A 27,488-nucleotide genomic window follows, 5' to 3' on the forward strand; every position below is an offset into this window, starting at 1 on the left:
GCTTGTCCAGTCACTGCCCTAGGGGCCCAAGGTGTACTTGGGAGAGACGGACACTGAGCGGGCAAATCCACAGCTGTGTAGTGACCATCAGGCCTCGCTGAGTTCTAAGGTGCCACGTACGACGCTCTGCCTTAGGGCAGTTCTGAGCGCTGTGCCTGTTTTGTCTTTCGAATCTCCCCATAGCCCTGTGAGGTGGTGCAAAACATCGTCCCCATTTCACAGACGAGGAAACTGAGGCCTAGGATTCCCCCAGCTAACAGCAGAGCTAGAGTTTGACCGCAGCCTAGTGGCTCCAAGCCCACGTTCTTACGTCTCTAAAGTGCCTCCCTTTATACCGTGGCAGCTGTGTGCTGGGTCCCACTTAAGGCCCCCTGCCCGTATTTTCCACAGCCCTTAATGACGGTCCTGCATACTGGCCCGAGTGATTCCCATCAGGGGCTTGCAGGGGGTGAACACAGCACAGCGTGAGGAGGCAGGGAGGAGAAGCAAGGTGATTTGGAACCTAGCAGGGCTCCAGGTGGGCAGCATGAGAGTACCTGGGTGTGGGCAGGTGGCAGGTGTGAGGAGGAGAGAGACAGGATGGCCTGGGGGGCCCCCCAGGAGCCCCCTTCCAGCTGTGCAGATTGGTCCGGATTTCCCTGCCTCCCTTCAGAGATGAATCCTCCTTTTATGCTGTTTAAATATTTGCAGGTGGAGGGAGGTTGGGGTGAAGGAGGGCGGGGCATTTTTCTGAATGGTTGCAGGGTGAGGCCGGAGGTGCAGGGGCAGCTGCTCCAGGCCTGACGTGGAGCGGGGGCTGGGCCACAGCCAGAGCAAGTTGAGGTTGCTCGCCTGAATAGAGCTGAAGGGCCTCCTAGTTCCTGCACACCCTCATGAAATCCACCCCAGGCAGGGCAGTGAACCTGACCGTCACTGTCATCTCAAGAGTCACTACTGTTTGTAGAATCCCTATATGTGCTAGACACTGTGTCCACGATCTCATTCAGGCCTCATGTTGGCCTGGTGAGGTGAGGGGTGCTAAGACCCCCACACACACCGTTTTCCAGATGGGGAAGCTTGTCCAGAGTCAGGCAGGCAGTGAGTGGCCAAGGACTTGGCCCCAGGTCAGTGACTCCACCTCCCAAGCTCTTAGCCTCTCTCACCTGCCTCCCGACATCTTATCCTTAGAGCTGAGAAGCTGGTTCCAAAAGGAGCAAGCTCCCCATCTTTGGAGGAATGCAAGCCAATGTTGGAGGACTCCTGAGAATGGAACTGGAGAGGGATCGCAGCTTCCTGACCACTGTGACCTTTGAGGTCCCCCCGTGCCTCTGAAGGGTCCCCACAATGGTTAGCAGAGTCACATCCGAGTGAGCCAGGTCTCCTGATTCCTAGTTCAACGCCTCTTTCCAGCCCCAAGTTGGGAGAAACCGAGGAGTCCCGCCTCACAAATTTCTCAGCACCTGACCCACGATTGGGCAAGACTGGAGGCAGGACTCCAGGTCAGGCTGTCAGGCAGACCTGGGTTCAAGTCCTGGCTGTGTGACCTTCAGGCAGGTCGTATAAACTCTCCATGCCTCACTTTATCCATCTTTAAAGTAGGGGATAATAATGGTCTATTGATTAAATCAGACTTTCTATACAGCTCACCTGGCACTTAGTAGGTACTGTTAGTAAACATTTTCTTTAATAACAAAAGCAGAATGATAAAAAGGAAAATAAAAGCATTTGCTTCACAATGGCCTCCGGCTTCTGCAGAGAGAGACAAAGTATTATTAGAACAAAGGCCCTGGGTCTGTCCAGGCACTGCCCTAGGGGCTCAAGGTTTCCTTGGGAGAGATGATCACTGAACGGGTTCACGTGATGATGACCCACAGATCCACAGACATGTAGTGACCATCAGGCCCTGGGTCTGAGTCCTGACTCCTCTTCATGGCCCGGGTCAGATTAGCTAATTCTGTGCGTGTGTATCCGTTTCCCCATCTGTAAAATGGGAATAACTTGGGAAATGGCCTCCTTAAGGTTGTGTTTACAAAAACAGTCCCCAGAGCATAGCAAGTGCCCCCCAAAAAGGTAAGAGTACGCTTTAGTGCCATAAAGCTCCTACTGTGTGCTGGCCCGGCCTGCCCTTTCACCAGCGACGTCCCATTTAATCCTCAGCGCAGCCCTGCAGGGTGACAGGTTCCGCTTCACAGTTGAGGAAGCCGAAGTGGCAGCAGGGGGGTGACCTGACTGTGCCCACACGGGACACTGGTGGCTGAGCTGGGGTGGTAACGCGGGTCTGTGCGGCTCCAGAGCAGCGCCAACCACAGCCACCGCCTCCGTGCCTCCAAGACGGGGCATGACTCCTGGGCCCAGGCTTGGGAAGTCACACTGGATGCCAGGATGCCACCCTGCCACCCGCACTGTCTCCACACCACCCCATGGTCCTTCTGAGCTGTCTGCCTCCAAAGTGGACTGTGCTCAAGACCATGTCTGGCGGCCTGAGAGGGGGAAGGTGGTTGAGAGTTTGAGAGGTCCTCTGTGGCTGCCAGGCCCTCTTCCCCCGTCCACAGTGCTGGCCAGTCCTCGGGGATGGTCTCCCCCAACTCACGCAGGAGTGGGCAGCAGCTTCTTTCTTCCCGCCACAAGACCATGCCCTCTTCTGCAGGATTCTCAGTGACCTTCCTGGGCAGGCTCCCACGGCATTGCCTTTTCATTTCCTCCCTGGCCTCCGGCTGTCGGCCTGTTATTAACTTCTGGGGAGATACTCTAGCCCACATCTGGGAGCCAGCGGAAGTGGGCAGGGGTCTTTACTCACCAGAACCCCTCCTTCAGGCTGAGAACACCTCAGTGCTGCGTTCTCCCCTCCAGCCCCCCACCCTGGATCCATGCCCAAGGCTCCTCCCTGCAGCCAGCTTCCTGACTGTGTGACCTCAAGACCTGAGTTTCAGGATCCACAGCTGTAAGCAGTCTTCTCTGCTCCGCAGATTTTGAACTTGAGACAGGGCATGTGTGCAGTCAGGGTGCCGATAGGAAGCAGATGGCTCCCCCAAACCGAGGACATTAAGATGAATTTAATAAAAGGCTGTTGACTACGGCGAGGGAAGGATGCTGAGAGACCGCAGGAAGCGTGCAGCACTCTGTGATATTAACACTGGGAAGCCAGGAGCCACCACTGCCCACAGCCTGACCAGGGTGTGAGAAAGGCATTCCCAGAAGGAGCTTGCTGTGTGGGGAGGGTCCCTGGACACAGCCGTGACTGCCGCGTCTCTTCTGTGAGGATTTGGGGGCAGTTCCCTGTTTTATATCCTCCCCCACCCTTCCCTACTCTCTCCTGCCCTCCATCTCCATCTCCTTAGCTCCTCTGTGCAGTCTGAGCATGCAGAAGATCGCTTGAGGGTCTTGATAACCACCCTGGGGTTTCTGATTCAGTAGGTCCAGGTGAGGCCGAGCGTTTGTATCTGTAACCAGTTCCCATCTGGCGCCTCTCGGCCCCTCCGGGAGCAGCTCTACCAGTCCCCATTGCAAGTGGCTCTTAGGACTAAGGGCCCCTCCAGCCCAGGACTGTCTGACTCCATCCCCTCGGCTCTCCCTACCTCGAGCTCAGTACCCAAGGGCTGATTCTCCTGCCTCCTCCCCAGATGAGTTCCCCCTGCGTTTGTATCATTTGCAACTTGTCCCTGGAGATTGCTGTCCAGACGCGTTGATGGGAGGTCAGTGCTGAGATGGAGGTCAGGATGCAGGAGGTTTATGGGGGCCCACTCTTGGGGTCAGGTCCAGGGGAGGTGAGGTGGAGCAGCCAGAGTGGGCGGAGGAAGAAGTTGGGCCCTGAGCTGGTCTCTACAGAAGCCCCTGGCAGCCCCCACCAGCCCCGTGGGGAGCTGGGAGGGCCCCTGTGAGATGCCCTTGTGAGGGCAAGGATGCCGGATCTTCACAGCCACATGCATCATTCCCTGTACGGCACCCACCCCCCCAATCTCGGGAAGGAGCGAGACTTTGGAGGGGCTATCTGTGCAGCTGAGGTGACCTTGTTCCGAGGGGCCAGCAGCTCTCCCAGCCTCCGGTCCTCATGGGATCCGAGTGGTGCCTTGTGGCAGCTGCCACATCATCAGAACCTTCTCACGGTCCACCCCTCTCCCCGCCCTCCTCTCTCTGTCCCAGAGGCCCATGGCCCCTGCACCCCACGCTCTTCTTCCTCTGCAGCCCCAAACCAGAAAGGCTTCTAGCTAGCACTCAAGTGCACAGAGCAACCCCCCACCCAGTTTTTTTGCCCCCAGAGCAAAACACCTGCCATGGTTTTGCCACCAGCGGACCTCTGAATCTTCACTTTGCTTGGCCAGGCCCTCCTGCAGCCCCAAGAAGTAAAAGCACCCCCACCAAGGCCCCGCCCCGCTTGCACTTCATCAGTGTTACCTGCCACGCGCCATGGGTTGGGGTGCCCCAGGCCTTCCGGAGAGAGAGGAACATGGCAGAGGTGTGAGTCTGCCCAGGCTGCGATATCAGGGTACCACACGCTCGGCAGCTTGAACAGCAGGGATGCATTTCCTCGGAGTTCTGGCGGCTGGAAGTGCAAGATCAAGGTGTCGGCAGGACGGGTTCCTTCCGAGGGCCTTGCGGGAAGGGTCTGTGCCGGGTGCCCCACCGGCTGCCGATGACTGTCTGCTCCCTGTATCTTCACGTGCTCGTCCTCTGTGACCATCCATGTTCAGATTTCCTCTTCGTGTAAGGACCCCAGATGATAACAGATTCGGGCTCGCTCTGAATGTCCTGATTTCCACTTAATCACTCTGTAAAGATCTCATCTCCAAATGCCGTCATGTGCTGAGGAACCGAAGGATAAGATTTCAAGATACGTATTTGGTGGGGGGCCAGGGAGGGCCGCAGCTGAACCTGTAACATTAGGGGAGATGACGGTTTAGAGGATTGGAAAGACGGTGACAAGGAAAGGGAAGGGAAAGAGTTTAAGGCATCCCGAGCAGGTATTTGAGGTCAGAGAGAGGGGGAAACCACAGCCCTGAGGGGCGGTGCCAGGCTCAGGGCATCTCCTAGTTGATGGCCAAACCAGAAGTCAAAGCTGAGGGATTTTTCATGTGCCTTCAAGAAGCTCACAGCCTCCTTTTGTGGAGGGAGCTGATGGGCCTGGTCGTCTCCGCACTCACTGTGGCGGAGGAGGCGGCGGGCAGCAGGGTCCCCGCGTCAGAGCCACTCCAGAGGGTGACCGGCAGATGGCCACCTCCAAGGAACAGGAGGACATCAGCAGGAGGGCTGTGACCTGCTTAAAAGGGAGCCAGGCCTCTCTCTGGAAGGAGCTGGGGCCTGCCATGGCATGGGGCGGTCAGGCTTTGACCCTCCCTGCCACCCTGCGCTTCCCCCGCAAGAGCTGTCCTGCTGCTAAAAGAAGCACACAGGCCCGCAGAGCCAGACGTTCTTGTGCTCAGTCGGCGAGCTGCGGAAACAAGCCCCTGCTGTGCGTTTCTCCTCTGCTCTCACCTGTCCTCCACACACTACTTTGACAGCAGACGGGTGGGTCTTCCTCACAACAATTCTCTGACACCACCTGAATGTCCTATAGTTAACTCAGTTCTGACACCATCTACCCAGGGGTGGCATCAGATCCTACAGGTTAAGGGCCCAGTCCCATAATACTGATCCCCACCCCCCAATTTCAGGCACCGATCACAAATTTCAGGCTGTTCCTTGTACTTCTGGCAGACTGGCTGTAGATCAGGGCTCCGAGCTCCTAACCCCATCATAGTGCAAGTTTGGGTTTCGGCGGATGAATATCGGAGGACCCTGAGCTGCCCTTTGCAAATGAAAGGAGCGTGCTCCCTCCTCCATCTCAGTTCGTCCTCTATAAAAGGCGAGGGTGTTACCGTGCGGTTCTTACGCTGATCCAGAGAGGCGAGGCAGGTAGGAGACAGCTGTGGAAGCAGTGATACACGCAGGAAGTACAATTCTTGCTCTCTCTGTCCACCTGCTTGCAACCCTCCTTCACACCCTGTGCGGGCTGCCCTCGGTGGCCGTGTTTCCCCTGGGAGGTTAATTTTGGTTTTGTTTTTAATTTGGTTTTACCTGTATGACGGCATGTTGTAGAAGGAGCACAACCACTGGCGTGAGGTAAACCTGGATCCAAGCCCTGAACCCGCTCCTCACCAGCTGTGTGACCCTGCGCGGGTTACTCTACCTCTCTGTGCCCTTGCTTGCTCTAGGGATCAGTATGCTGCTGCTCTATTTACCCATGATTATAGTGACTGGAGAATTCCATGGACAGAGTCCATGGGGTCGCCAAGAGTCAGACACGGCTGAGCGTGTTTCGCATAGTGACAAGAAAGCTTATTTTTTTCCCCCAGACTAAAATATTCTACCAAAGCAGAAAGTCAGGCATGATCCTTCAAGTCGTTCATTAGTCAAACACAACTTTATTGAGCACCAGCTGTGTGCTGGAGATACGGTTGTAAATCAGGGAGATATGGAGTGCTTGCCCTCATGGGATCGACAGCTTGGCAAGGGGGACAGGTGCTAACAAAATCAGCATCAATATGATGAGTGTTACGAAAGCAGCCACCGTAAGGACCTCAAGCCAGGAGATTTAACCAAAACAGCTAATGTTTCAGCCAGGATCAGAATTAGCAGTGAAGGAGGCCAAAGGCGAGGTTCTAGGCAGGGCAGTGCCTGAGGAAATACAGCTAGAAGCTGGAGGGGCTGGAGCCACGGTGAGAAACACTGTTACAGGTTGGAATTCCAGCTCTGCTCCTTCCTAGCTGTGTGGCCTTGGGTGGCCTAGCTCATCTTCCTGAGCTTGGTTTCCCCATTTGTTAAGGGGGGCAGTTCCACAGGCTTGGTTAGCTAGGGTTCAGGCTTTGAAATGCCGCTGGCAGAGCCTGGCTTGGAGCTTGCTGGGCCAGGAGGTCGGGAGCTGTTCACAAGGCAGGTGCTGACTTCGTTGTGTCAGGGCGGGGGTGGCGTGCCAGCTCGGGTGGGCACTGCCATGTGATTTTCCGGAGAACACGGCCAAGGATGCTTTGAGTTCTGTCTTCCTCTCCAGGAGGCATCCAGAAGGAAGGGAGAGGAAGGGCGCTGGGAGCCTGACACTGCACCCAGCCCTGTGCGTGGATGCGCTGGCCGGGCTGAGTCTGGGTGGCCCTCAGGGCAGCCAGAAAGGGGCCCATCGATGGGGGTGGATTCCAGACTCCCACATCAAGCCCTGCTGACGTTAGATCTGGGACCAGGCTTTGATATCATCTCTTCCCACCTCCTCAAGGTGGGAAAACTGATGACCCAGAGGGGAGAAACGTTTTGCTCAAAGTACTACAGTGACTCTCGGGCCCAGAATCCAGCAAAGCAGAAGGGCGTTCAGGCCACCAGGGGGTCGCCTCCACGAGCAGAGGCATGACGGCCCTTTCAGTGGGGTGTCGCCTGTGCCTGGCCCCTCACAGGCACGCAGCATTGATCGACTGAGGGATGCAGTGTGGAAAGCACACAGCCTGGGGACGCAGGCCCGTCTTGAAATGTCTCCACTCTGGGCCAGGTCTGCCTTTCTGGGTGAATTTCTGCATGTTGCTGAGCTCAGTTTCCCAAAATAAGACCACAAATCCAGCTGGTACAGGTACCCAAACAGGGATTTGATCTACCGGGTCTCAGGGCTGATATTTCATATTGCACTCCCCCCCAACATTTTTTTATATATGCTCATTTCATTCATTCATTCATCCACTCAGAAAATATTTGTGGAGACCTACTACATACCAGGCCCTGTTCTAGGCTCCGAGGATACAGCGGTGAACAAGGCAGATGGGGCCCTGCCCTCGAGGAACTTACATTCTAGAAGTTGGAGACAGACAGTGAGCAAAGATATAGGACAGGAAGCACCCTGAAGGAACGATAATTGGATGGAAGAAGTTGGAGACGGGTGCCTTAGATTGCACAGACGGGGAAGGAGATGACGCTTCATGTGCCATCTCAAAAGAAGCCCACTATGCAGAGAGCCTGAAAATGAATCCATTTCAGGGTGAAGTGTGAGGGTAGCAGGAGCCACAGGCCTCAGCCCTACAGAAAACACTGGGAATGCAAAGAGGGAACCGTTCCCGAAACATCCCAAGCAACCAGAGAACGCCCCTTGCGGGGGGTGGCAGGGACAGCGCAGCCGCCTGGGGTGCCCGCTCCCAGGTAGAGTGGGGTCTCACCCTCCGGCGCCTCTGCCTTCCAGGTGAAGCAGATCATGGAGGAGGCCGTCACACGCAAGTTTGTCCACGAGGACAGCAGCCACATCATCTCCTTCTGCGGTGAGTCGGTGGCCCCGGGCGGCCTTGAAAAGCGGCTTTCTCTCTGTGGGCTGCCCTGGGGCCGTGGCAGCTTTCTTTGAGCAGAGGCCCCCAGAGGTCATGCTTTGTAAGTGCGAAGTGTTTTTTAGATTCCAAAGGGACTCCATTAGGGAATTTGGAAGTAGGGAAAAGATTAGAGAAGAGATTAAGAATGACATCTGTGCTCCGGAAGGACTTCCCTGGTGGCTCACATGGTAAAGCGTCTGCCTGCAATGCCGGAGACCTGGGTTCAATCCCTGGGTCTGGAAGATCCCCTGGAGAAGGAAACGGCAACCCACTCCAGCATTCTTGCCTGGAAAATCCCATGAACGAAGGAACCTAGTAGGCTGCAGTCCATGGGGTCACAAAGAGTCAGACACGATTGTGTGACTTCACTTTCACTTTCTGTGCCCCAGGAAGGGGTAATCACGGTCCACACGGAGAGATGACTCCCATCCCTTGGGCTCCATTCACAGCGACCGCACCCCAGGTGACCGGGGGCTTGCCTTTGAGGGATGGGTTCCGCCCCCTTTCCTCACCCAGGTAGAGAGACAGGATGGATGGGGACTTTAAGGAATCAAGAAGCCGTGGACACTTCCCGAGGGATCACTCCCAGCTGGCTCAGCCAAGGAGGCAGGCCCGGGGCTCGGAGTGTGACTCAGCCCTCTCCCTCTCCTTGAACCTGTGAGGCCCATGGGGCTCCAGAAATAGCCTTGCTGCCACGTTCTTACCGTACCTTCACAATGGCTAGAGGCACAGGCCCTGCGTGTCCCCGAAGTCAGGATTCAGCACATACGCAGCGTGTACGTATATGTGGGAGTGTTTCTTCCTCCCTAAAGACCTTTTAACCTCGTGATTGTGGAGTGTCTCTCCACGAAGGACGAGCTATCATGCCCCTCTCACAGTCTTGGCTCCACAGAGGGGCCCATCAGCTTCCGTCCGGGTGGCTAGGGATACCACCCACAGGCCCACAACCATTTGAGCACACGCCACAGCCTGGGAAACCACAGATCTCAGTTCTGCTCTTTGGCTGCCCAGCTCTGCTCAGATCCCATCTCTGCCACTTCTTTGCTGGGTGACCTTGGGCAAGATCTTATTTTTTTAGGTGATATATCTTTAAGTACATAAATATAAATGAAAGTGAAAGTTGCTCAGTTGTGTCTGACTCTTTGCCACCCCATGGACTATGCAGTCCATGGAGTTCTTTCTCCAGGCCAGCATACCAGAGAAGGCAGCCTTTCCCTTCACCAGGGGATCTTCCCAACCCAGGGATGGAACCCAGGTCTCCCACATTGCAGACGGATTCTTTACTGGCTGAGCCACAAGGGAAGCCCCCCTCAAAAAAAAAAAATGTATATATATATACACATACATAAATAAATTAAATATTTGGCCACACTGCTTTGCTTGTAGGATCTTAGTTCCCTGAGCAGGGATTGAACCTGGGCCCGTGATAGTGAAAGCGCTGGTTCCTGGAACACCAGGGAATTCCCCAAAAGTATTTTATGTATGTAAAAATACATACATACACATGCCCATATACACACACATGTATATGGAAATATATATCTCCATCACTTCATGGGAAATAGATGGGGAAACAGTGGAAACAGTGTCAGACTTTATTTTTCTAGGCTCCAAAATCACTGCAGATGGTGACTGCAGCCATGAAATTAAAAGACGCTTACTCCTTGGAAGGAAAGTTATGACCAACCTAGATGACATATTAAAAAGCAGAAACATTATTTTGCCAACAAAGGTCCGTCTAGTCAAGGCTATGGCTTTTCCAGTAGTCATGTATGGATGTGAGAGTTGGACTGTGAAGAAAGCTGAACGCCGAAGAATTGATGCTTTTGAACTGTGGTGTTGGAGAAGATTCTTGAGAGTCCCTTGGACTGCAAGGAGATCCAACCAGTCCATCCTAAAGGAGATCAGTCCTGAATATTCATTGGAAGGACTGATGCTGAAGCTGAAACTCCAATACTTTGGCCACCTCATGCAAAGTGTTGACTCATTGGAAAAGACCCTGATGCTGGGAGGGATTGGGGGCAGGAGGAGAAGGGGACGACAGAGGATGAGATGGCTGGATGGCATCACCAACTCGATGGACATGAGTTTGGGTAAACTCCGGGAGTTGGTGATGGACAGGGAGGCCTGGCATGCTGCGGTTCATGGGGTCACAAAGTCGGACACAACTGAGCGACTGAACTGAACTGATATATAAATATAGATATAGATCTCTGGCTTTCTTTTTTCTCCCGGACATTGTTATTTGCAAAAAACTTAATATGCATGTCTGTTTCAGGGCTTGCTAGCATACCTACCAATTAAAGACTTAGAAGATCAAGACTTAGAAGATTTTAGCAAGTGATAAAAATCATAATAATTCTCTAACTGTGATCAAAGTTCAAGGGTGAGAGAAACGTGCTGGCATTAAATGAGGTCTGAAGGATGTCCCTGAGGTTTATTTCGTCCGTTCCTTATGAGCCATTATCAGAAAAAAATGGAACAATGTCTACCAAGCTGGACTAGATCATGAATTTAATCAATGTAAGCAAATGAAAAGTCCTAGATATTTAGGCAAAATCGAAGCTATTTTAAAGATGATCACCCAGGATATTTTAATTCGATGAGCAGATTAGGCAGTATGTGAACAGTCCTTCAAAGCCAAGTCACTGCTGACAGCAGCAGCAAGAATAGGACAAGCAATCGCCCAAAAACTTCTCAGCGTTTCTCCTTACGCATGGCATGGCCTTGCCAGGCCCTTAACCCTGCACGTGCTGGTGTCCTCCTGTATGAAACAACAGTAACTAGAACACTGGCCTCTTGAGTTTCACTACAGGGATTAGGGAAGGTGAATCTTAACGCTGGTCTGACGCCCAGCAGGTGCCCAGTAAGAGTGAGGAGTAGCTCTTAATAAGCTCACATTTCCCCATAGACATGGATTATGCGCCTGGTGCATACCAGTGTGAGCTCCTAGGCTGCTGTGTAAGACGGAAAGTCAGAAGACAAAGGCTGCTGAGGGACTTCCCTGGTGGTCCAGTGGCTGAGATGCCACGCTGCCAACGGAGGGGGCCCAGGATCGATCCCCAGTCAGGGAACTAGATCCCTCATGCCACAGCTAAGCGTGCACACATCGCAACTGAAGATCCCGCTACAACCAAATAAATACATATTAATTTTTAAATAAAAAAAAGTTAAGGCTGCTGAAAGTATCAGATATGTAAGGTAGAGGTCATCAGAATGGCATGCACAGGGCCTGTTTCTTAGAAGGGAACAGTGAGGGGCAGAAAGGGAAAGTTATTTGCCTGAGGTCACACAGCAAGTTAGTGGTAGAACCCAGGCTACACCCCGGTCTCTTGTTTGAGGAGGGCTGGACAGAGCCTCCAGGGGAGACCCAGAAATGGGAAGATTATGACTGAAACCTCTCTTCAAAGGCCCTTTGTGGAGGCACAGATGTTGTGAGCACACGCTGGGCCCAGACGTGGGTATGGAGGCACAGATGTTGTGAGCACACGCTGGGCCCAGACGTGGGTATGACTCCCAGCTCCATCGCTCATTTGCTGGGTGGCCCTGGCAATTCAGTTCACCTCTGGGAGCCTCAGTTTCGACATCTGGAAAACGGGGATGGTTTTCCTTTCTGCCTGGCCATGGCGGAGATTGAATGAGATCCATAATGTTAGCTGTTACTGAAGGCACAGTCGTAATGACGGCAGTGTGATTCTTTTAACTGAAATAAAGCTAGGCAGTCGCGCGGTCCCGGCTCCCCTCCGTCATTGAGAGGAGTAATAGCTAACTTTCATGAAGCACACACACGTGCCAGGCTCTGGGCAAAGTGCTTTCCATGCATTCTCCCCACCTGATCCTGACAGCAACCTTATGAGGTTATTATTCATACTATCCCATTTTACAGATGAGGAAACTGAGACATGCGGAGGGGAACTGATTCGCCTCACCCCATCACACAGCTGGTTAGTGGCCAGGAGAAGATGTGAACAGAGGTGCTCTGACCTGGGGCAGCAAGCGTGGGTTCACCACCAAGCCCTCTTGCTCCCTTTTGAGGGGCCGGACAGTGGAGAGGCATACAAGCTTTTAACTATGATGCTGTCATAGTGATGCTATGGGGCCCCAGACCTTCAAGGCACCTATGTGTGACCGAGAAAGCCCAGAACCAGGCTGGGCGTGGGGGGGGGGGTCATGGGCGGGGCCTGCTGACCGCGGTGTCCCTGCAGCGGCTGTGGAGGCCTGCGTCCTGCACGGGCTGCGGAGGCGGGCGGCTGGCTTCCTGCGCAGCAACAAAATCGCAGCGCTCTTCATGAAAGTGGGCAAGAGCTTCCCGCCGGCCGAGGAGCTGAGCCGCAAGGTGCAGGACCTGGAGCAACTGATTGAGAGCGCGTGAGTGCTGAGCACGGGGTGTGGGCTGGGGCGCCCCCAGCGGACAGCCTGGGCTCCTCCCTGGGCTCTGCAAGAGCCTGTGCCTCCCAGCACCCTCTCCACTCTCCATTCTGCTCCTCAAAGCTGCCAGGGCCTTTCACACCCCGGGGCCTTTGCACATGCTGCACCCTCCTCCCAGTTCACACCCCTCATCTTCCGTGGTGACTCCCTTGTCATCCCCAAGGATGGTAATGTCCTCTAACTGGTAGTAGATTCTAACCCTTGCCCCATTTCTCTTTTGTATCAGTCTGTTTATTATCTTCCCAATTGTTATCACCACCTATAATTTTTCATTCATTCATTTACTGTTAACCTGATTGTTATCAGTCCCCCCCACTGGCCTCTGAACTCCATGAGGATAGGCAGCTGCATATGTGCTGTCCCCATTAGGTCACCAGTGTCTGGGAGAGCACCCAGCACCCGGGAAAGGCCCAGGAAATGATTGTTGAATGAGTAAGTGCCTACTGAGCCAGGCCTGTGCCAAATGCAGGCAGATCGAAGTTTAATATAACCACATGGTCGCCATCTGCATGGATCTGAGGCTCACGGTGAAGCAGCCACTTATAGGGGCATTGTCTTAGTGGCTCATGGCCTGAAAATGTGTAAATGAGTGCCTCCCACCAGAACCACCCCGAGTCCCAACTGCACAACCAAGCCCCCACCTGGAGCCCAGTCAGGAGTGGCAAATAGGTTTCATCCCCAGTTGGTGCTGGTGGCTGTGAGGTGGTTTCCTGCCAGAGCTCATTGCTTTTACAGGAGCCCAAAGACCGGCAGAGAACTGTCTCGTGGAAAGTTCTGGAGCTGTGAGTAGGCTTCGTGGGAAACAGTGCATGGATTGATTAGCCACATGTGTTATGGGCAAGAGAAGGGAGAGAGAGACAGGCAAGTCATGTGTCTGCCCTCGCCACCATGAGTGGCCACTCCACCCCACTGGGAGAGAAATGGCCCTTTCCTTGCCCTTCAGACCCTGCCAGCCCAGGGCTGCTGGCCAGAACTGCACCATGGGCAGTGCTCTGGACTTAGCATTGCCAGTTCCCATTTGGAATCTCACTCTTCAGCCACCTGGTCTTTAGGGGTCTTCCAGTCCGTCTGCTAAATTCCCAGGTGTCTGCTGATAGCTTCTTAAAGGAGGTGGATTTCCATGGACCTTCCATAACATTGGGAGCAGCTTTCTGATGGAGAAATGAGAGATGTCCATTCCAGGGGCCCATTCACTCATTTTTGCAATCATTCTTTTATGGGCATATTTACTGAGCCCCCGTACACGCCAGGCACTGTGCCGGGCCCTAGAGATACAGGCGTGAAGCAGGGCCAAAGCTTGCCATGTGGTAGACTCTCGGTGTTTTATTTAAAAAGCAGTTGAATTGCATAATCCATGCCTTTGAGGTCCCATTGTGGAGGGGAAGACAGAGAAGTGAGCCAGAAGTTAAGCTGCAGAGATCCAGGGAACACAGAGGAGGGGCCCCTCCCCAGCTTCAGCTGGTGCACGAGGGCTTCCTGTCGGAGGGGGTGCCCTCCCTGAGACCTCAAGAGTGAGTAGAGTTCAACCAGATAATAGAGTGGGGAGGGAAGCCAGAAAGAAGCAGCCCCTCACAGAAAGTCCTCAGATGAAAGCTTGGCAGCTTCAGGGATCTGCAGAGATCTCTGGTTGGATCCTGGGGTCAGAGGCAGGGAGTGGTAAGGAGGTGGCCAGAGAGGTAGACAGGGGCAAGGTTGTAGAGCACCCTGCTTGTCGTGTTATAAAGCTTGCTTCTCCAGAGCAATGGGGGAGCCTCCAAAATGAGAGAAGAATCCAAGACTTTTCTTGGCCGGCACTGCTTTCCAGCTGAGAGAGAGAAAGTAAGAGACAGAGAAATTTCAGTATGAGAATCTGGCTCACCCATCACCAGTGTATAAAAGGGTCAGATTTAACCACGTCTTCACACCCACTGGGTGTTGTTATTTTTTCAACTCTTCTCCCATTCTCCAGGAGCAGTGTGGGCTCCTGCTGTTGTTCTAATTGCCATTCTTTCATTTCTTAGAGAAGTTGGACACTTTCCCATTTGCATATTGATCCTGTTGGATTTCCTCTGTTGTATCTATTCTCTTTCTTTGCTGGTCTCAAAGGCGAAATCAGATCCAGGGCCTCCAGGAGAATGTGCGAAAGCTGCCAAAACTGCCCAGCCTGTCCCCACTTGCCATCAAGCACCTGTGGATCCGCACGGCCTTGTTTGAGAAGGTCCTGGACAAAATTGTTCATTACCTTGTGGAAAACAGCAGGTGAGTGGGAAGGAACACTTGGGTGCACTCTGCTTCCACCTGCTGGCCATCTTGGGAATTGCGCCCTCTCTCACAGAGCTGCTTTCTTTTTGCCCTCTTGATATACACTTGATTTGAAAGTGACTAATAAGGACTTCCTGGTTGTTTGACTCTAAACTAGCCAAAGTTAGAACCTTGGGAAGGTTTGGGTGCTTAATAGCAATGCAGGATCTTCAGAACTGGGGTGGGGTGTAAGGATCTTACAGTCTTAAGAGATGCTTCTTTTCCCGTGAGTGAAGCCCACAGTCCATTCACTATGTGACCCTAGGGGAGTCATTTAACTTCTCTGTGCCTCTGGTGTCTCTTCTGGTGAATGGGACAGGATGGGAATTGCTGCCACTCTGGAGAAGAGGCGAGAAAAGGAGTTAGTGAGCACACAGCATTTTGGAAAGGCCTAGTGGTATTTTTTACATTTTCTCTCCTAGCTCAGATTGCCCAGGTATAGAGGTTTTATGGCATCGCACAGAGTCGGACATGACTGAAGCGACTTAGCAGCAGCAGCAGCAGCAGCAGAGGTTTTGTAGTGCAAGTCTTCTTGGCATGCATTCATCTGTGGATCTGTTTACTCATCCGCTAAATAGTTAATGAACATTTACGATGCCAGGCACTAACCTAGATGTTGAGGATACACTGGTCTTGCCTGTCATGTTAAGGAACTTGGATATTATGAAGAGAGCAATGAGGAGCTACTGGCAGATCTGTGATCTGAGAGTCCTCATGGCCAGCACTCCTTTCCTTTGCCCGTTTGCTAGGAAAATATGTCTGAAAGTGCAGAGCAAAGTGCTTCCCCTCACGAAGCTCGCATTTAGCAGGGAGAACAGGCCCATAGTAATCGTGATAATCTGTGATGAGTGTGCCAGGACGGATGATGGGTGGCGATTAGTTTCCTCTGGGTCATCAGGGAAAGTGTCCTGGAAGATGGGACAGTCAAACTTCAATTTGAAGGGCGTGTTACCCAGCAGAAGGGTGTGGGGAAAAGTGTTCCCAGCGGAGGGAACAGCAGGCACAAAGGCCTGGAGGCCAGAGAGGAACTGAAAGAAATCCAGGCTCCAGAGCTCCAGTTAACCTCTTCACCTTCTAGTAATTTATAGCACCTCTCTGCCCCCTGCCTTGCTGTGGGTCCAGGTTCTATGTAGTTACTGCCTTTGGCATGAGCTTGAGTTTTCCTGCTGAAGAAATTGGTCATGTTTATTTAGTAGTTTATTCGAGTAGCTTATTTATTTATTAGAGTAGTTTATTAGGGCTTCCAAGGTGGCTCAGATAGTAAAGAATCTGCCTGCAATGCAGGAGACCTGAGTTCAATCCCTGGATCAGGAAGATCCCCTGGAGAAAGAAACGGCTGCCCTCTCCAGTATTCCTGCCTGGAGGATTCCATGGACAGAGAGCCTGGTGGGCCCCAGTCCTTGGGGTCACAAAGAGTCAGACATGACTGAGCAACTAAGACACAGATTAGCAATACCAACACACTGTTTCTTCATTAAACACTTTGCATTTTAGATCCACACAGAATTGAAACAGTAGTACAGAGAATTCTTGCCTACCCTAAGTGTTAACATCCTACATAACCATACTACAAGTCTCAAAACCAAGACATTGCCATTGGCGTAGTACGTTAACCAACCTCACTCTTTATTTTTTTTGCTATATAATTCTATGAAAGTTTAATACATGCCTAGTTTCATAAAACCCAACACCACACTCAGGCTACAGAATACTGTACCAAAGAACCCATCACCCTGAAGAGACTCCCTGGGGCTGCCCTCTAAGTCACATCTTACTCCCATCTACGCCTGCGATTCTTAAGGCATTATTTCCAGGTTGTGGTCACATAACTGTGCTGATTTGGGGAACAGAAACTGAGCGGTGGACTGGAAAGTGTCTCCAAGTCTTAGCTTCAGATCTGACACTGAAACGTATAAACTTGATGTTGAGCACGTCCAGGGCACGTCATTCTGCCCTGGCCAGCATTCTGGATGACTGAAGGTTTCTTTGGGGTGATATTACAGTCACGTCACGTTTAGTGAGAACCTCTCCCAATGTCAGAACATAGTACATGAAATTGGACATTTATTCCTCCCAGCAGCCCTGGGTGAGTAAGTTCTGTCTTTCTTCCTGTTTATAGCTAAAGGACACTGAAGCTCAGAGAGGGTAGTCACCTGTCCAGGGACACACAGGGAGGGAGGAGCCAGGCTGGCCTCCCGGGTAGTATGTCCAACTCTAGATTCTGGGCTCTTCACCCGCTGCTGTTGAACGGGAAGAAGAGCTGAACTGGCTGGAATAGCCTACATCCACCTACTGTGCGGCCTCGGACAAGTCACTTCCCCTGTCTGGGCCTGAGATCCCTCAGGAGTCAGGACAAGGTCCTTTCCATTCTGGAGTTCTGTTTCTAGACTGTATGAATTTGCAAAGAATTTGAGGCCAGTACGCGACAATTCGGGCTTCCCTGGTGATTCAGACGGTAAAGAATCCACCTGCAATACAGGAGACCCTGATTCGAAAAGATCCCCTGGAGAAGGGAATGACTCCCCACTCCAGTATTCTTGCCTGGAGAATCCTATGTGGGGTCTCAAAGAGTCGGACACGACTGAGCGACTGAGCACACACAACTCAAACGAACAAAAACAGAAACCATTCAGCTCAAACACCATTGACTGCATCGCATGTTATTTTGGAGAGTCGGAGGCCAGGAGGCATTTCTGATCATGTCAGCCCAGCATCATCTGCATGGGTTACCCAGACGGGAAGGCCTGTTAGTACAGCTTTTGGGGACACACCACAGCTAAAATGTTTTATTGCCTCGATAACATTAGAAGGGCAGACGTCATCTGACCCTCTAAGTGCCTTCCTGTCTGAGATGGAAGATGCAAGAGAAGCAGATAGAATCAGCCAGGCCTCAACAGCCTTCTAATGATTGTTCCTGTTATTATCATTAAGGCTTTTCCACAGCCTTTGTATTAGGCAGTTACAGCCAAGCGCTGTGCTAAGTGCCTGACATCTGTTGTCGCTCTCAAACGTCCTTAGGCAGCCCATAATATTATCATTATGCCCATTTTGCAGATGGGGCAGTTGAGGCTCACAGCAGTAACTGGGTGACCAGAGGGACATTGAACCCAGTCTGTCGGCTCTCAACCATCAGGCTGTAGTTGACTGTGCGCCCTCTGCTGGTCACCATCCAACCCTGCATGTCCTTTCCTCTTGCTAGTAAGTATTACGAGAAAGAAGCTCTCCTGATGGACCCGGTGGACGGCCCCATCCTTGCATCTTTGCTGGGTAAGTGGCCCAGCCAGCGCCCTGAGCCTCATCTGGATCTCGGTCTCAGCTCGAGGGGTCACCTCCGAAGGGCCTGTCTCGCCCCACTCCAGCCTCCCACCTTCAAAACTGGTCCCTGCTTCTCGATTTCAGGCTCCTGCGCTGGTCCCTCTTTGGCAGGAGCCTGGGGTACCCTAGCTGCTGGAGGGGAGGAGTAGGGAAATAAGTGATCCTGCTGGTGGGAGAAGGGAAGGAGGACTCTCCAGGCGATGGGCTCCCAGCCCCATCTGCTCCGCAGTGGGGCCCTGCGCCCTGGAGTACACCAAGATGAAGACTTCCGATCACTTCTGGACGGACCCCTCGGCCGATGAGCTCGTCCAGAGGCACCGCATCCACAGCTCGCACCTGAGGCAGGACTCGCCCACCAAGCGCCCGGCCCTCTGCGTGAGTGGGGAGGACAGTGGGGCCCCAGGGGGGAGTCCAGCTGAGTTCTGGACTCCGCATGGAGGTGGGGAGTGGACTGGGGCCTTGACGGTCACTTCAGGCCTCACCCGCCACCTCCCCGCACGTTGCCAGATCCAGAAAAGGCATTCGAGTGGCAGCATGGACGACCGGCCCTCCCTCTCTGCCCGTGACTATGTGGAGTCCCTGCATCAGAACTCCCGCGCCACCCTGCTCTACGGCAAGAACAACGTTCTGGTCCAGCCGGTGAGAGTCCCTGTCTTGGCCCAGGGCTTCCACTGCGGGTCTGGCTCCAGGTTACAGAGGAGGGGGGTCCCTGTGGCCCCAGGTTGCTCATCCATCTATCCATCCATCCACTCACTGATCCGCCTGTTCATGCATCTGCCAATATCTCCATCTCTCCATCTGTTCACCCACAGGCTGGTATGTCCTTCTATTCAATCATCCATCCATTCATCTGTCAGTATCCTACCCAGCCAGCCAGTCAACTCTCTTCCAGCCTCTGTATTCACCCATCCCTCTGTTTGTGCATCCGTTCACCATTTTTTATCCATCTGCCTATATTTACATCCACCCAGCCACCTAACCATTCATCCATCCATCTGTCCATCATTATGTCCATCCATACATCCATCCATCCTTCTATCCATCATCAACTCCACCCATTAATCATCCATCCATTCATCTGTCAGTATCCCACCCAGCCAGCCAGTCAACTCTCTTCCAGCCTCTGTATTCACCCATCCCTCTGTTTGTGCATCCGTTCACCATTTTTTATCCATCTGCCTATATTTACATTCACCCAGCCACCTAACCATTCATCCATCCATCTATCCATCATTATGTCCATCCATACATCCATCCATCTTCTATCCATCATCAACTCCACCCATTAATCATCCATCCACCCATCTTTAACCTCCATCCGTCCATTTGTCCATTTGTTTTCCAGTCCATCTATCCACTGCCTGTCCACCCTGCTGTCTTATCTATCATTCTCCCTTGTCATCACTCACTCACTTAGTTCCCTCATCTTTGCTGAACCTGCTCTGCACAGGGTGCTTAGGATATCAAGGGGAACGTCTTCACAGCCAGTGCTTATGGAGTGCAGATACTGGTGTGTATGTAGGAAGGAAGCAGCCTTCCTGTGTACACAGTCACTTTTCCAATCAGATCACAGTCTATCATCTTTTCGAAGACATTTTAAAAAGCCCCCATACTCTGCATGTGGAGTAAAAACCATTACACAGAACCTCATTGAGGGGTCAACAGTATAAACGTCTGTAACTGAGTCTGCACAAGACTGGGCAAGAATGACTATGTCACAGTTGTAAGATAACTGCTGATTATAAGACGCATCCCCACTTCAGGTGCATTAAAATGTGAGAAAACAGTTGTGTGCCTTAGAATCGATGAAATATGGCAAGGATGCTACCTCCCAGGGTTGCAGTGTGGTTGAGATGATACTGGTGGAGCAGAGCCGGGCTCGGTACACCCTGAGTGCTCAGTAAATGTTGGTTGTCTGTCTCCACATGTTTTTGGGGGTGGGTCTGAAAGGAGGAGGGCTGCCTCTTACATGTGAGTCTTGGAGCCCCCTCCACCGCACCCCACTTGGGATAAAGTGGAGCAAGTGAGAAGCTCAGCAGATGAATTGGGAAGGCGGAGGATGGAGCTGCTGGGCGGGGAGCATGGAGGGGATATCTGGGGAGGGGCTTCTGGGTAACATCTGTGGGATGGGACATGGAGCTCAGCTGCGCTCTCTTTCTCGCTTAAGACTGGCCACAGTGATGGCAGATAAATGCCTTCTGTTTTGAAAAAGGTATTGTTGAAAGGGCAGAGCCCCATTCCTTGTTCTAAAGACCACCCCCCGACCCCACCTTTGCATTAGGGCCCTGGGTACAGTGGGCGGCTCTCACAGCTGGACCCCGTAGAACCAAACCCATCCTGGTGGTTGGTTGCAGAGGGCTTTGTTTGGCACAGCCACGAGGAGGGAGGGTCAGGGTCTTCCCAGTGGACATGGCCTTGGAGGGAATGAGCCAACCTCTTGGTTCTGGTTACGTGCCTGCGAGTCCCATAGGCCAGGGCTTGAGTCCACTGTGACTCTGGCACCACGGACCAGGCCTGAGTCCTCCTTTCTCTGCAGAGAGACGACATGGAGGCTGTGCCGGGGTACCTGTCCCTGCACCAGACGGCTGACGTCATGACCTTGAAGTGGACGCCCAACCAGCTGATGAACGGGTCTGTGGGGGACCTGGACTATGAGAAGAGGTAAGTCCCTCCCTTCCCCTTAGCACAGGGATGATTGCGCCCTGTCCCTGTGCCCCGCCCCTGGCCCTGATCTGTCTGGTTGTTAGGGCCAATGTGGCCCAGCCTCCCTGCAGCTGTGGCCTCATGGCTAATTCATGGGATCTGAGAACCGACTGGAAGAGTCTTAGGGGGTGGGAATTAGGCAGTGCCATGAGCAAACACCACCGGGAGAGAGAAATACTAACAAAGATCTTGTAAGCCCAGAAATGGCAATACTCCCCGGTCTCCAGCCCCATTACCCATCACCCAATGCAAAAGGAAGCTGGAGGTGTTGGTGTGAGCATCTCGTCCAGGGCTCCTGGATGCCCTGTGAGTTATAAGACCCAACAAAGGCCTTGGAGTCATGCTCCTAAGAGACCTGGTGGCTGGGGATTCTATTATTATTGTACACGTTCTTGACTTCCTCAGAACTTTTGCTTATGGGGAATTTCTAACATAAAGGGCTTCCCTGATGGCTCAGTTGGTAAAGAATCCATCTGCAATGCGGGAGACCCAGGTTCGATCCCTGGGTTGGGAAGATCCCCTGGAGAAGGGAAACGCTACCCACTCCAGTATTCTGACCTAGAGAATTCCATGGACTGTATAGTCCATGGGGTCGCAAAGAGTCGGACATGACTGAGCGACTTTTCACTTTTTCACTTTCTAACATGAAAGTAGAAAGAACTCAAGTACCCATCACACAGCCCTAACAACCTCCCCCTCACCCTCCTCTGCCCTGTGTATTGCCCTGCAGTAGCAAACAGATGTCATAGGATTATAGGATTTTATCTAGAAGTTTATATACATACTTGTAAATATATGTATGTGTGTATGCATATATGTGTTTATATACATGTGTATGTGTGCATGTGCGTGTGTGTGTGTGTGTGTGTGTGTGTATATATATATATATATATGAATAGAATAAGGACTCTCTTCAAGGGCCATAAACAGAGCACTGTTACTGTGTTCTGTGTGATGTTAAACTTCAGTGTGATTACCGCCAGGCTTTGGTGTGATTAATTTCATTCTCTAAGCTGATCACTTCCTGAGCAGAGGTTCCCATCTGTCCTCAGAGAGGGTCATTGGGAGGTACAGTCAGTCCTCAGCTGGGTCAGATAATTCAACTCCAGCCAGACACCTGAGTTTCTTATGGAGAAATCCTCTGGGAGCCAGGAAACACTCTTGCCCTTGAACCTTATCTCAGCTTATTCATCTGAAACCTCAATATCAGACCTTCTATGACCTCCCCGCTGAGTTCAGATTGCACATAGCCCTGAATCTCCTTCTTAGCATTTACAAAATCTTAATAAATCTGTCCCTACTTGTGTTCTGACTGTCTCACCCTTTAGATCTCAGTTCTATGAAGGCAAGGAATCTGTCTTCCTCACTTCTTCTCCCCAGCGTCTGCTGGTGACAGAAAACCAAACTCAAGCTGCCTGAAGCATTGGCTCGCATGAACCGAAAAAAATGCAGGGGTGGGTGGTGGCTTCAGGCGTGGCTGGATCCAGAGGCTCAAATGAGGACCTGACCTCTTTCCATCTCTTGGCTCTCCTTCCCTGACTGTTGACTCCGTTCACAGGCAGGCTCTTCTTGCATAGGGCCCGCTACATCTCCAGACTTCTGTCAGCCTTACCGCTACGCTCCTAGCACAAACAAGCCCTTCTTCCCCAGAGAGTTCTCACATAGATCTAATAATTGCGTCTCACTGGTTCTGCTTGGGTCAAGGTCCGGAACAGTGTCATATGATATCAGCCAAGCCAGGGTCAGGTGCCCATTCCTGGAGTCCTGAAGGGGGAGGATAGGAGAGGTCAGCCTCAGCCACATGGACTGAGGTTAAAGACATGTGTGTGTAGGGAAAGCTGGAAAACTGGGATACTGGAGGCAGAAGAAGGGGAGATAGAGTCTGGGAAGTCTGGGGACAAGGAAGTTGGGGGTTAGGTGGTCCTGGTGAGGAGGGTGAGGGAGCCTGTGGGTGGGGCTTCGCCATGACGGGTGGGACAGGCATCCTGCAAGCCTGACCCTCCCGCCCCTTCCAGTGTCTACTGGGACTACGCCATGACCATCCGCCTGGAGGAGATTGTCTACCTGCATTGCCATCAGCAAGGTATGGACCGTGGGTAGACATGGGGCTTCTTCCCCGCCCCCTTATTATCCGCGCAGCCTCAGACGAGTGACCTCACCTCTCTGAGCCTCAGTTTCCACATCTGTAAAATGGGGATAGTAACAGTGTCTGCTCATGGGGTTGTTGTGAGGATCAAGTGACATTTGTTAAGGGCTCAGCGTCAAAGCCATGTGTCAGGCGCAGTTCTCACTATTCACGTTTAATTGTTGCTACAACCCAGTGCTAGAGGCACCGTCGTTCCCATCTTAGAGCCGAGGGAGCAGCATGGCGCACAGCCAGCCTTTCTAAGCTCCCCAGTCTGGTCCCAAATCCAGGCCTTTGTCCCTCCGAGTTCAGTGTTCTGAAAATCGAAGATTTATAACTGGAGTTTATAGCTCAAAGAAGGTACGTTCTGAATAAGCAAAAGGCCATCCTGCTTTAGAAAGCAAGGAATCTGCACCTCACCAAGGCATAAAAGATAGTAGTTTAAGCCTATTTAATGAAACACACCTGGGTTCAAATCCAGGCTCTGCTACTCACCAGCTGTGTGACCTTGGGCAAGTGACATAGCCTCTCTGAGCCTCAGTTTTATCATTTGCAAAACAGGCAATAATAGATATGCCTCACAGGCTGTTTTGAGTATTACATAAGACAGTGCCGTTAATGTGCTATGTGTGTGTATGGTATGTGCTTAAGGCGTGTAATGCATGCCCTGCAGAGGGATCTGTCTGACAGCCTCCATACAGAAATAGGTCAGGTCAACCTGTCCGGGGTGTTTGAGGGTGTCGTCATCTTCCTTTGTCGGGTGGCTGCAGGGAGGCCGCCCACCTTCGTCTTGGTCTTGTCCAGTCATTCTCCAGTCGATGGCCATGGCGGGTAGGGTGAGGGAGACTCAGAGGAGGTGAAAACTGCCCCGACCTTCTGCCCAGGCCTTTCCCAGAGCCTCGGAGCGGGACCCCTGGGTCTGGCTGGGAATGTCTGGGGAGGAGGGGGCATCCCCATGCCTCATCGTGACTTCCTGCCGGGTCTCCTCTGGCCGGGTCGCGGCGGCAGTGGACAGCGGCGGGACGGTGGTGTTGGTCAGCCAGGACGGGATCCAGAGGCCGCCCTTCCGCTTCCCCAAGGGAGGGCACCTCCTGCAGCTCCTCTCATGCCTGGAGAACGGGCTGCTCCCTCATGGACAGCTGGACCCACCGCTCTGGTCTCAGCGGGGGAAGGTGAGTGATCGTGGGGGCCCAGGGAGGCAGGGCTGGGGGTCAGCGGTGGGGAGTGCCCTTCTTGCCTTCGGGCCCTTGTGTGGCTGCATGGGCTCATGCACGCCCCACAGGAACCCCCGGGCTGTACAGGTTGCAGGACAGGTGTGTCCCAGGGGCCAGGCATTGGGGTGTGTTCTTTCAGGGCAAAGTATTCCCCAAACTGCGCAAGCGAAGCCCCCAGGGTTCATCCGAGTCCACGTCTTCAGACAAGGAAGACGACGAGGCCACAGATTACGTGTTCAGGATCATCTACCCTGGCATGCAGTCCGAACTTGGTAAGCTGCCCTGGCCCTCGGCTCGGGGAATCAATCTGTTTAGCTGGTCCTGAAATTGACTTCAGCTACGTGGGACCAGAGGACAAGAGATGTGAATTCTGGGGTTAGTAGGGGAACTTGGAATCAGGAAATTTGGGTATCGACAGCCTTGATTTTCCCCCAAATGAATAACCACTCTCTGCTTGGCTAACTTAGGTGTCCCTGGGTGTGAGGTGCCATGGGGTAGCAGCTGCGACATGGGCTCTGGAATCCTGGTTGAACTTGGGCAAATCCCTTCACCCCTCTGTGCCTTGGTTTCCTCATCTGTAAAATGGGGATGTTCATAGCACCTATTTCACAGGACTCTCACGAGGATCAAATGAGATAAAGTACTTGGCACAGAAAGAACACTCCAATGCTATTATGTGCTTGTCACTGTTTTCTTTTTACTTCAACAGATTATTGTAAGGATTCAGTGAGATAATAAGCTGGTCATTGTAGAACCCATAGAATGAGGCCTCAAATAGTTGTCAAGACAGCAGAGGGGGTGATTCCCCGGCAGTCCAGTGGTTAGAACTCTGCATTTTCACTGCCGAGGGAGCGGGCTCCATCCCTGGTTGGGGAACTGAGATCCAGCAAGTCATGCAGCGTGGCCAAAAAATTAAATAAAAGACAGCAGAGGGGAAGGGCAACCCTAGACACTGGCACACGAGGCTATAATGTATGTCCTGCCATTTGCATGGTGCCTGCTGGGAAGTAGATGCTTAGTGAATGGAAACTGAGCTTACTACAAAGATCGTCAATTCCAGAGGGCTGTGGTGGTGATTAAATGAATTAATATTTGAAAAATTCTCAGAAGGAAGCCTGGCATTTGTTAGGCACTATATGCACGTCTGTTAAACAAGTGAGTAATAAGTTATAGCTTGTTTCTGTAAACCTCATTTTATCTAACCCTCTGTGGCCCTGTTGTTCCCATTCGATGGATAATGGCTCCGAGAATCCCTTTGTCTAAGTGACCACAGCTGGCGGTGAGGACGTTTTTAGAGCAGACGTCCTCCCTGGTGAGGTTGGACTCCTTGTGCCAGGCCTCCTAATGCCCGCGCTCACATCCAGTGCTGTCAGGGCTGGGGTGTGGGGCAGGCTTGGTGGTAAGGCCTTGGTTTAGCCTGTGTTTTCACCTGCGTTCCTTTATGGCCCGTTAGGAGCAAAGCCTCACATTCCTGTGTCATTAAGAGCCACAGAGTGCCCTGACGTGTATCCCTACATCTGTTCCCACCCAGGACCGAGGTCTGGAGCTGCCCCAGCCTCTCCGTGGTACCACGTCCCCCCAGAGAGCTGATTCATCCTAGGGGCCAGATGCCCTGCGGCTGCCTTCCCTGGCAGCTCGCTCTACGGGGACCCACCCAACAAATGATTTGTAGGCTCTTGCTGGGAGCCAGGCTGGGTGCTCGACGTCTTTCCTCTTTGGGGAATATCCACGTTAGCCTGTCGTGGCCCCGCGTGTGCCAGGGGAACAGATGCTGGCTGCGCCCACTCACACCCTCTGTGTGTGCAGCTCCACGGCCATCTGCCAGCTAAGTGTCTCCTTGCCTAAGGGTTTCTCCAGCCACCAGGGTTCCTTCTGCCCGTGGGTGGGGTGGACTACAATCAGTGCCTCCCTGGAGCAGTCAGCGACTGGAAGGAGCTGTGTATAAACGCCCCAGCTCCCTCACCCCTCGAGTGAGAACATTCTGAAATGTGTGTTCTGCATGTGTCCGAGAGACGCCTCATGAGATCAAGTGCCAGTTATCCAAGACAGCAACATACATGGTGACTAACTCGCTACTCTGCTCGCCCTTCTCCTCCTGGGTCCTTTATCTCTCCCTACCTGTGCTTTTTGGAAACGTCTCCCAACTTGCACCTAAATCCTTGTCTGCCTTGTCACCAAGTCTGTGTGTTTAAAACAGGGTTTCTCAATCTTAGCACTACTGGCATTTAGGATGGAATAATTCTTTGCAGTGGGGGCGGTCCTATGCCCTGCCCAGGATGTATATTAAAAACCGAACATCACTTTGCCAACAAGTAGTCACGTACGAATGTGAGAGCCGTACCATAAAGAAGGCTGAGCACCAAAGAATTGACTTTTGAACTGTGGTGCTAGAAAAGACTCTTGAGAGTCCCTTGAACAGCAAGATCAAACCAGTCAATCTTAAAGGAAATCAACCCTTAATGCTCACTAGAAGGACTGATGATGAAGCTCCAATACATTGGCCACCTGATGCAAAGAGCCAACACACTGGAAAAGACCCTGATGCTGGGAAAGATTGAAAGCAAGAGGAGAAGGGGGCAGCAGAGGATGAGATGGTTGGATGGCATCACCGACTCAATGGACATGAACTTGGGCAAACTTGGGGAGATGGTGAGGGTCAGGGAGGCCTGGAGGGCTGCAGTCCATAGGGTCACAGAGTCGGACACGACTTGGTGACAGAACAACAAGAAAACATTCTTTGTGGTGCGGGCTGTCCTTTGCACTGTAGAATGTTGAGCAGCTTCCCTGGTCTCCACTCACTGGATGGCAAGTAGTGAATCCGTCCCCACCACCAGCACCACACTGTGACAGCCAGAAATGTCTGCAGACATCGCCAAGTGTCCCTTGGAAGGCCGGCAGCACCCCAGTTGAGACCCACTGGTCTAGGGCAAGGATGGTTTAGGGAGTCAACAGCCAACAGGAGAACAATGAGAGAGTATGAAGAGGCTCTCGGGGTCTGATCCTCTGGGTTGGAATCCCAGCCTCACCACTTATTAGCTTGGTGGTCTTGGGCATGCTGCTTAAACTCACTGTGCCTCAGTCTTCCAATCTGTAAAAGGGGATAATGGTAAGACTTGAGCTCAGAAAGCAGCAGCTGTT

The 27,488-nt window shown here is 52.5% G+C and overlaps 1 protein-coding gene across 3 annotated transcripts in view; it reads left to right on the forward strand.

Moving 5' to 3' along the window:
- SGSM1 (small G protein signaling modulator 1) overlaps nt 1-27,488 on the forward strand; it is a 73,732-nt gene that overhangs the window by 15,980 nt on the left and 30,264 nt on the right. For all 3 annotated transcript variants that reach the window (XM_019977971.2, XM_070769743.1, XM_070769742.1), the window contains 10 exons: nt 8,165-8,240; nt 12,491-12,653; nt 14,799-14,951; nt 18,193-18,260; nt 18,538-18,683; nt 18,816-18,947; nt 20,845-20,969; nt 23,027-23,094; nt 24,145-24,308; nt 24,490-24,622. In XM_019977971.2, coding sequence (XP_019833530.2) covers nt 8,165-8,240; nt 12,491-12,653; nt 14,799-14,951; nt 18,193-18,260; nt 18,538-18,683; nt 18,816-18,947; nt 20,845-20,969; nt 23,027-23,094; nt 24,145-24,308; nt 24,490-24,622 — 1,228 coding nt within the window. The remainder of the gene's footprint in view (nt 1-8,164; nt 8,241-12,490; nt 12,654-14,798; nt 14,952-18,192; nt 18,261-18,537; nt 18,684-18,815; nt 18,948-20,844; nt 20,970-23,026; nt 23,095-24,144; nt 24,309-24,489; nt 24,623-27,488) is intronic.

The sequence above is a fragment of the Bos indicus genome, chromosome 17 (genome assembly GCF_029378745.1).
Source record: "Bos indicus isolate NIAB-ARS_2022 breed Sahiwal x Tharparkar chromosome 17, NIAB-ARS_B.indTharparkar_mat_pri_1.0, whole genome shotgun sequence".
Taxonomy (NCBI): domain Eukaryota; kingdom Metazoa; phylum Chordata; class Mammalia; order Artiodactyla; family Bovidae; genus Bos; species Bos indicus.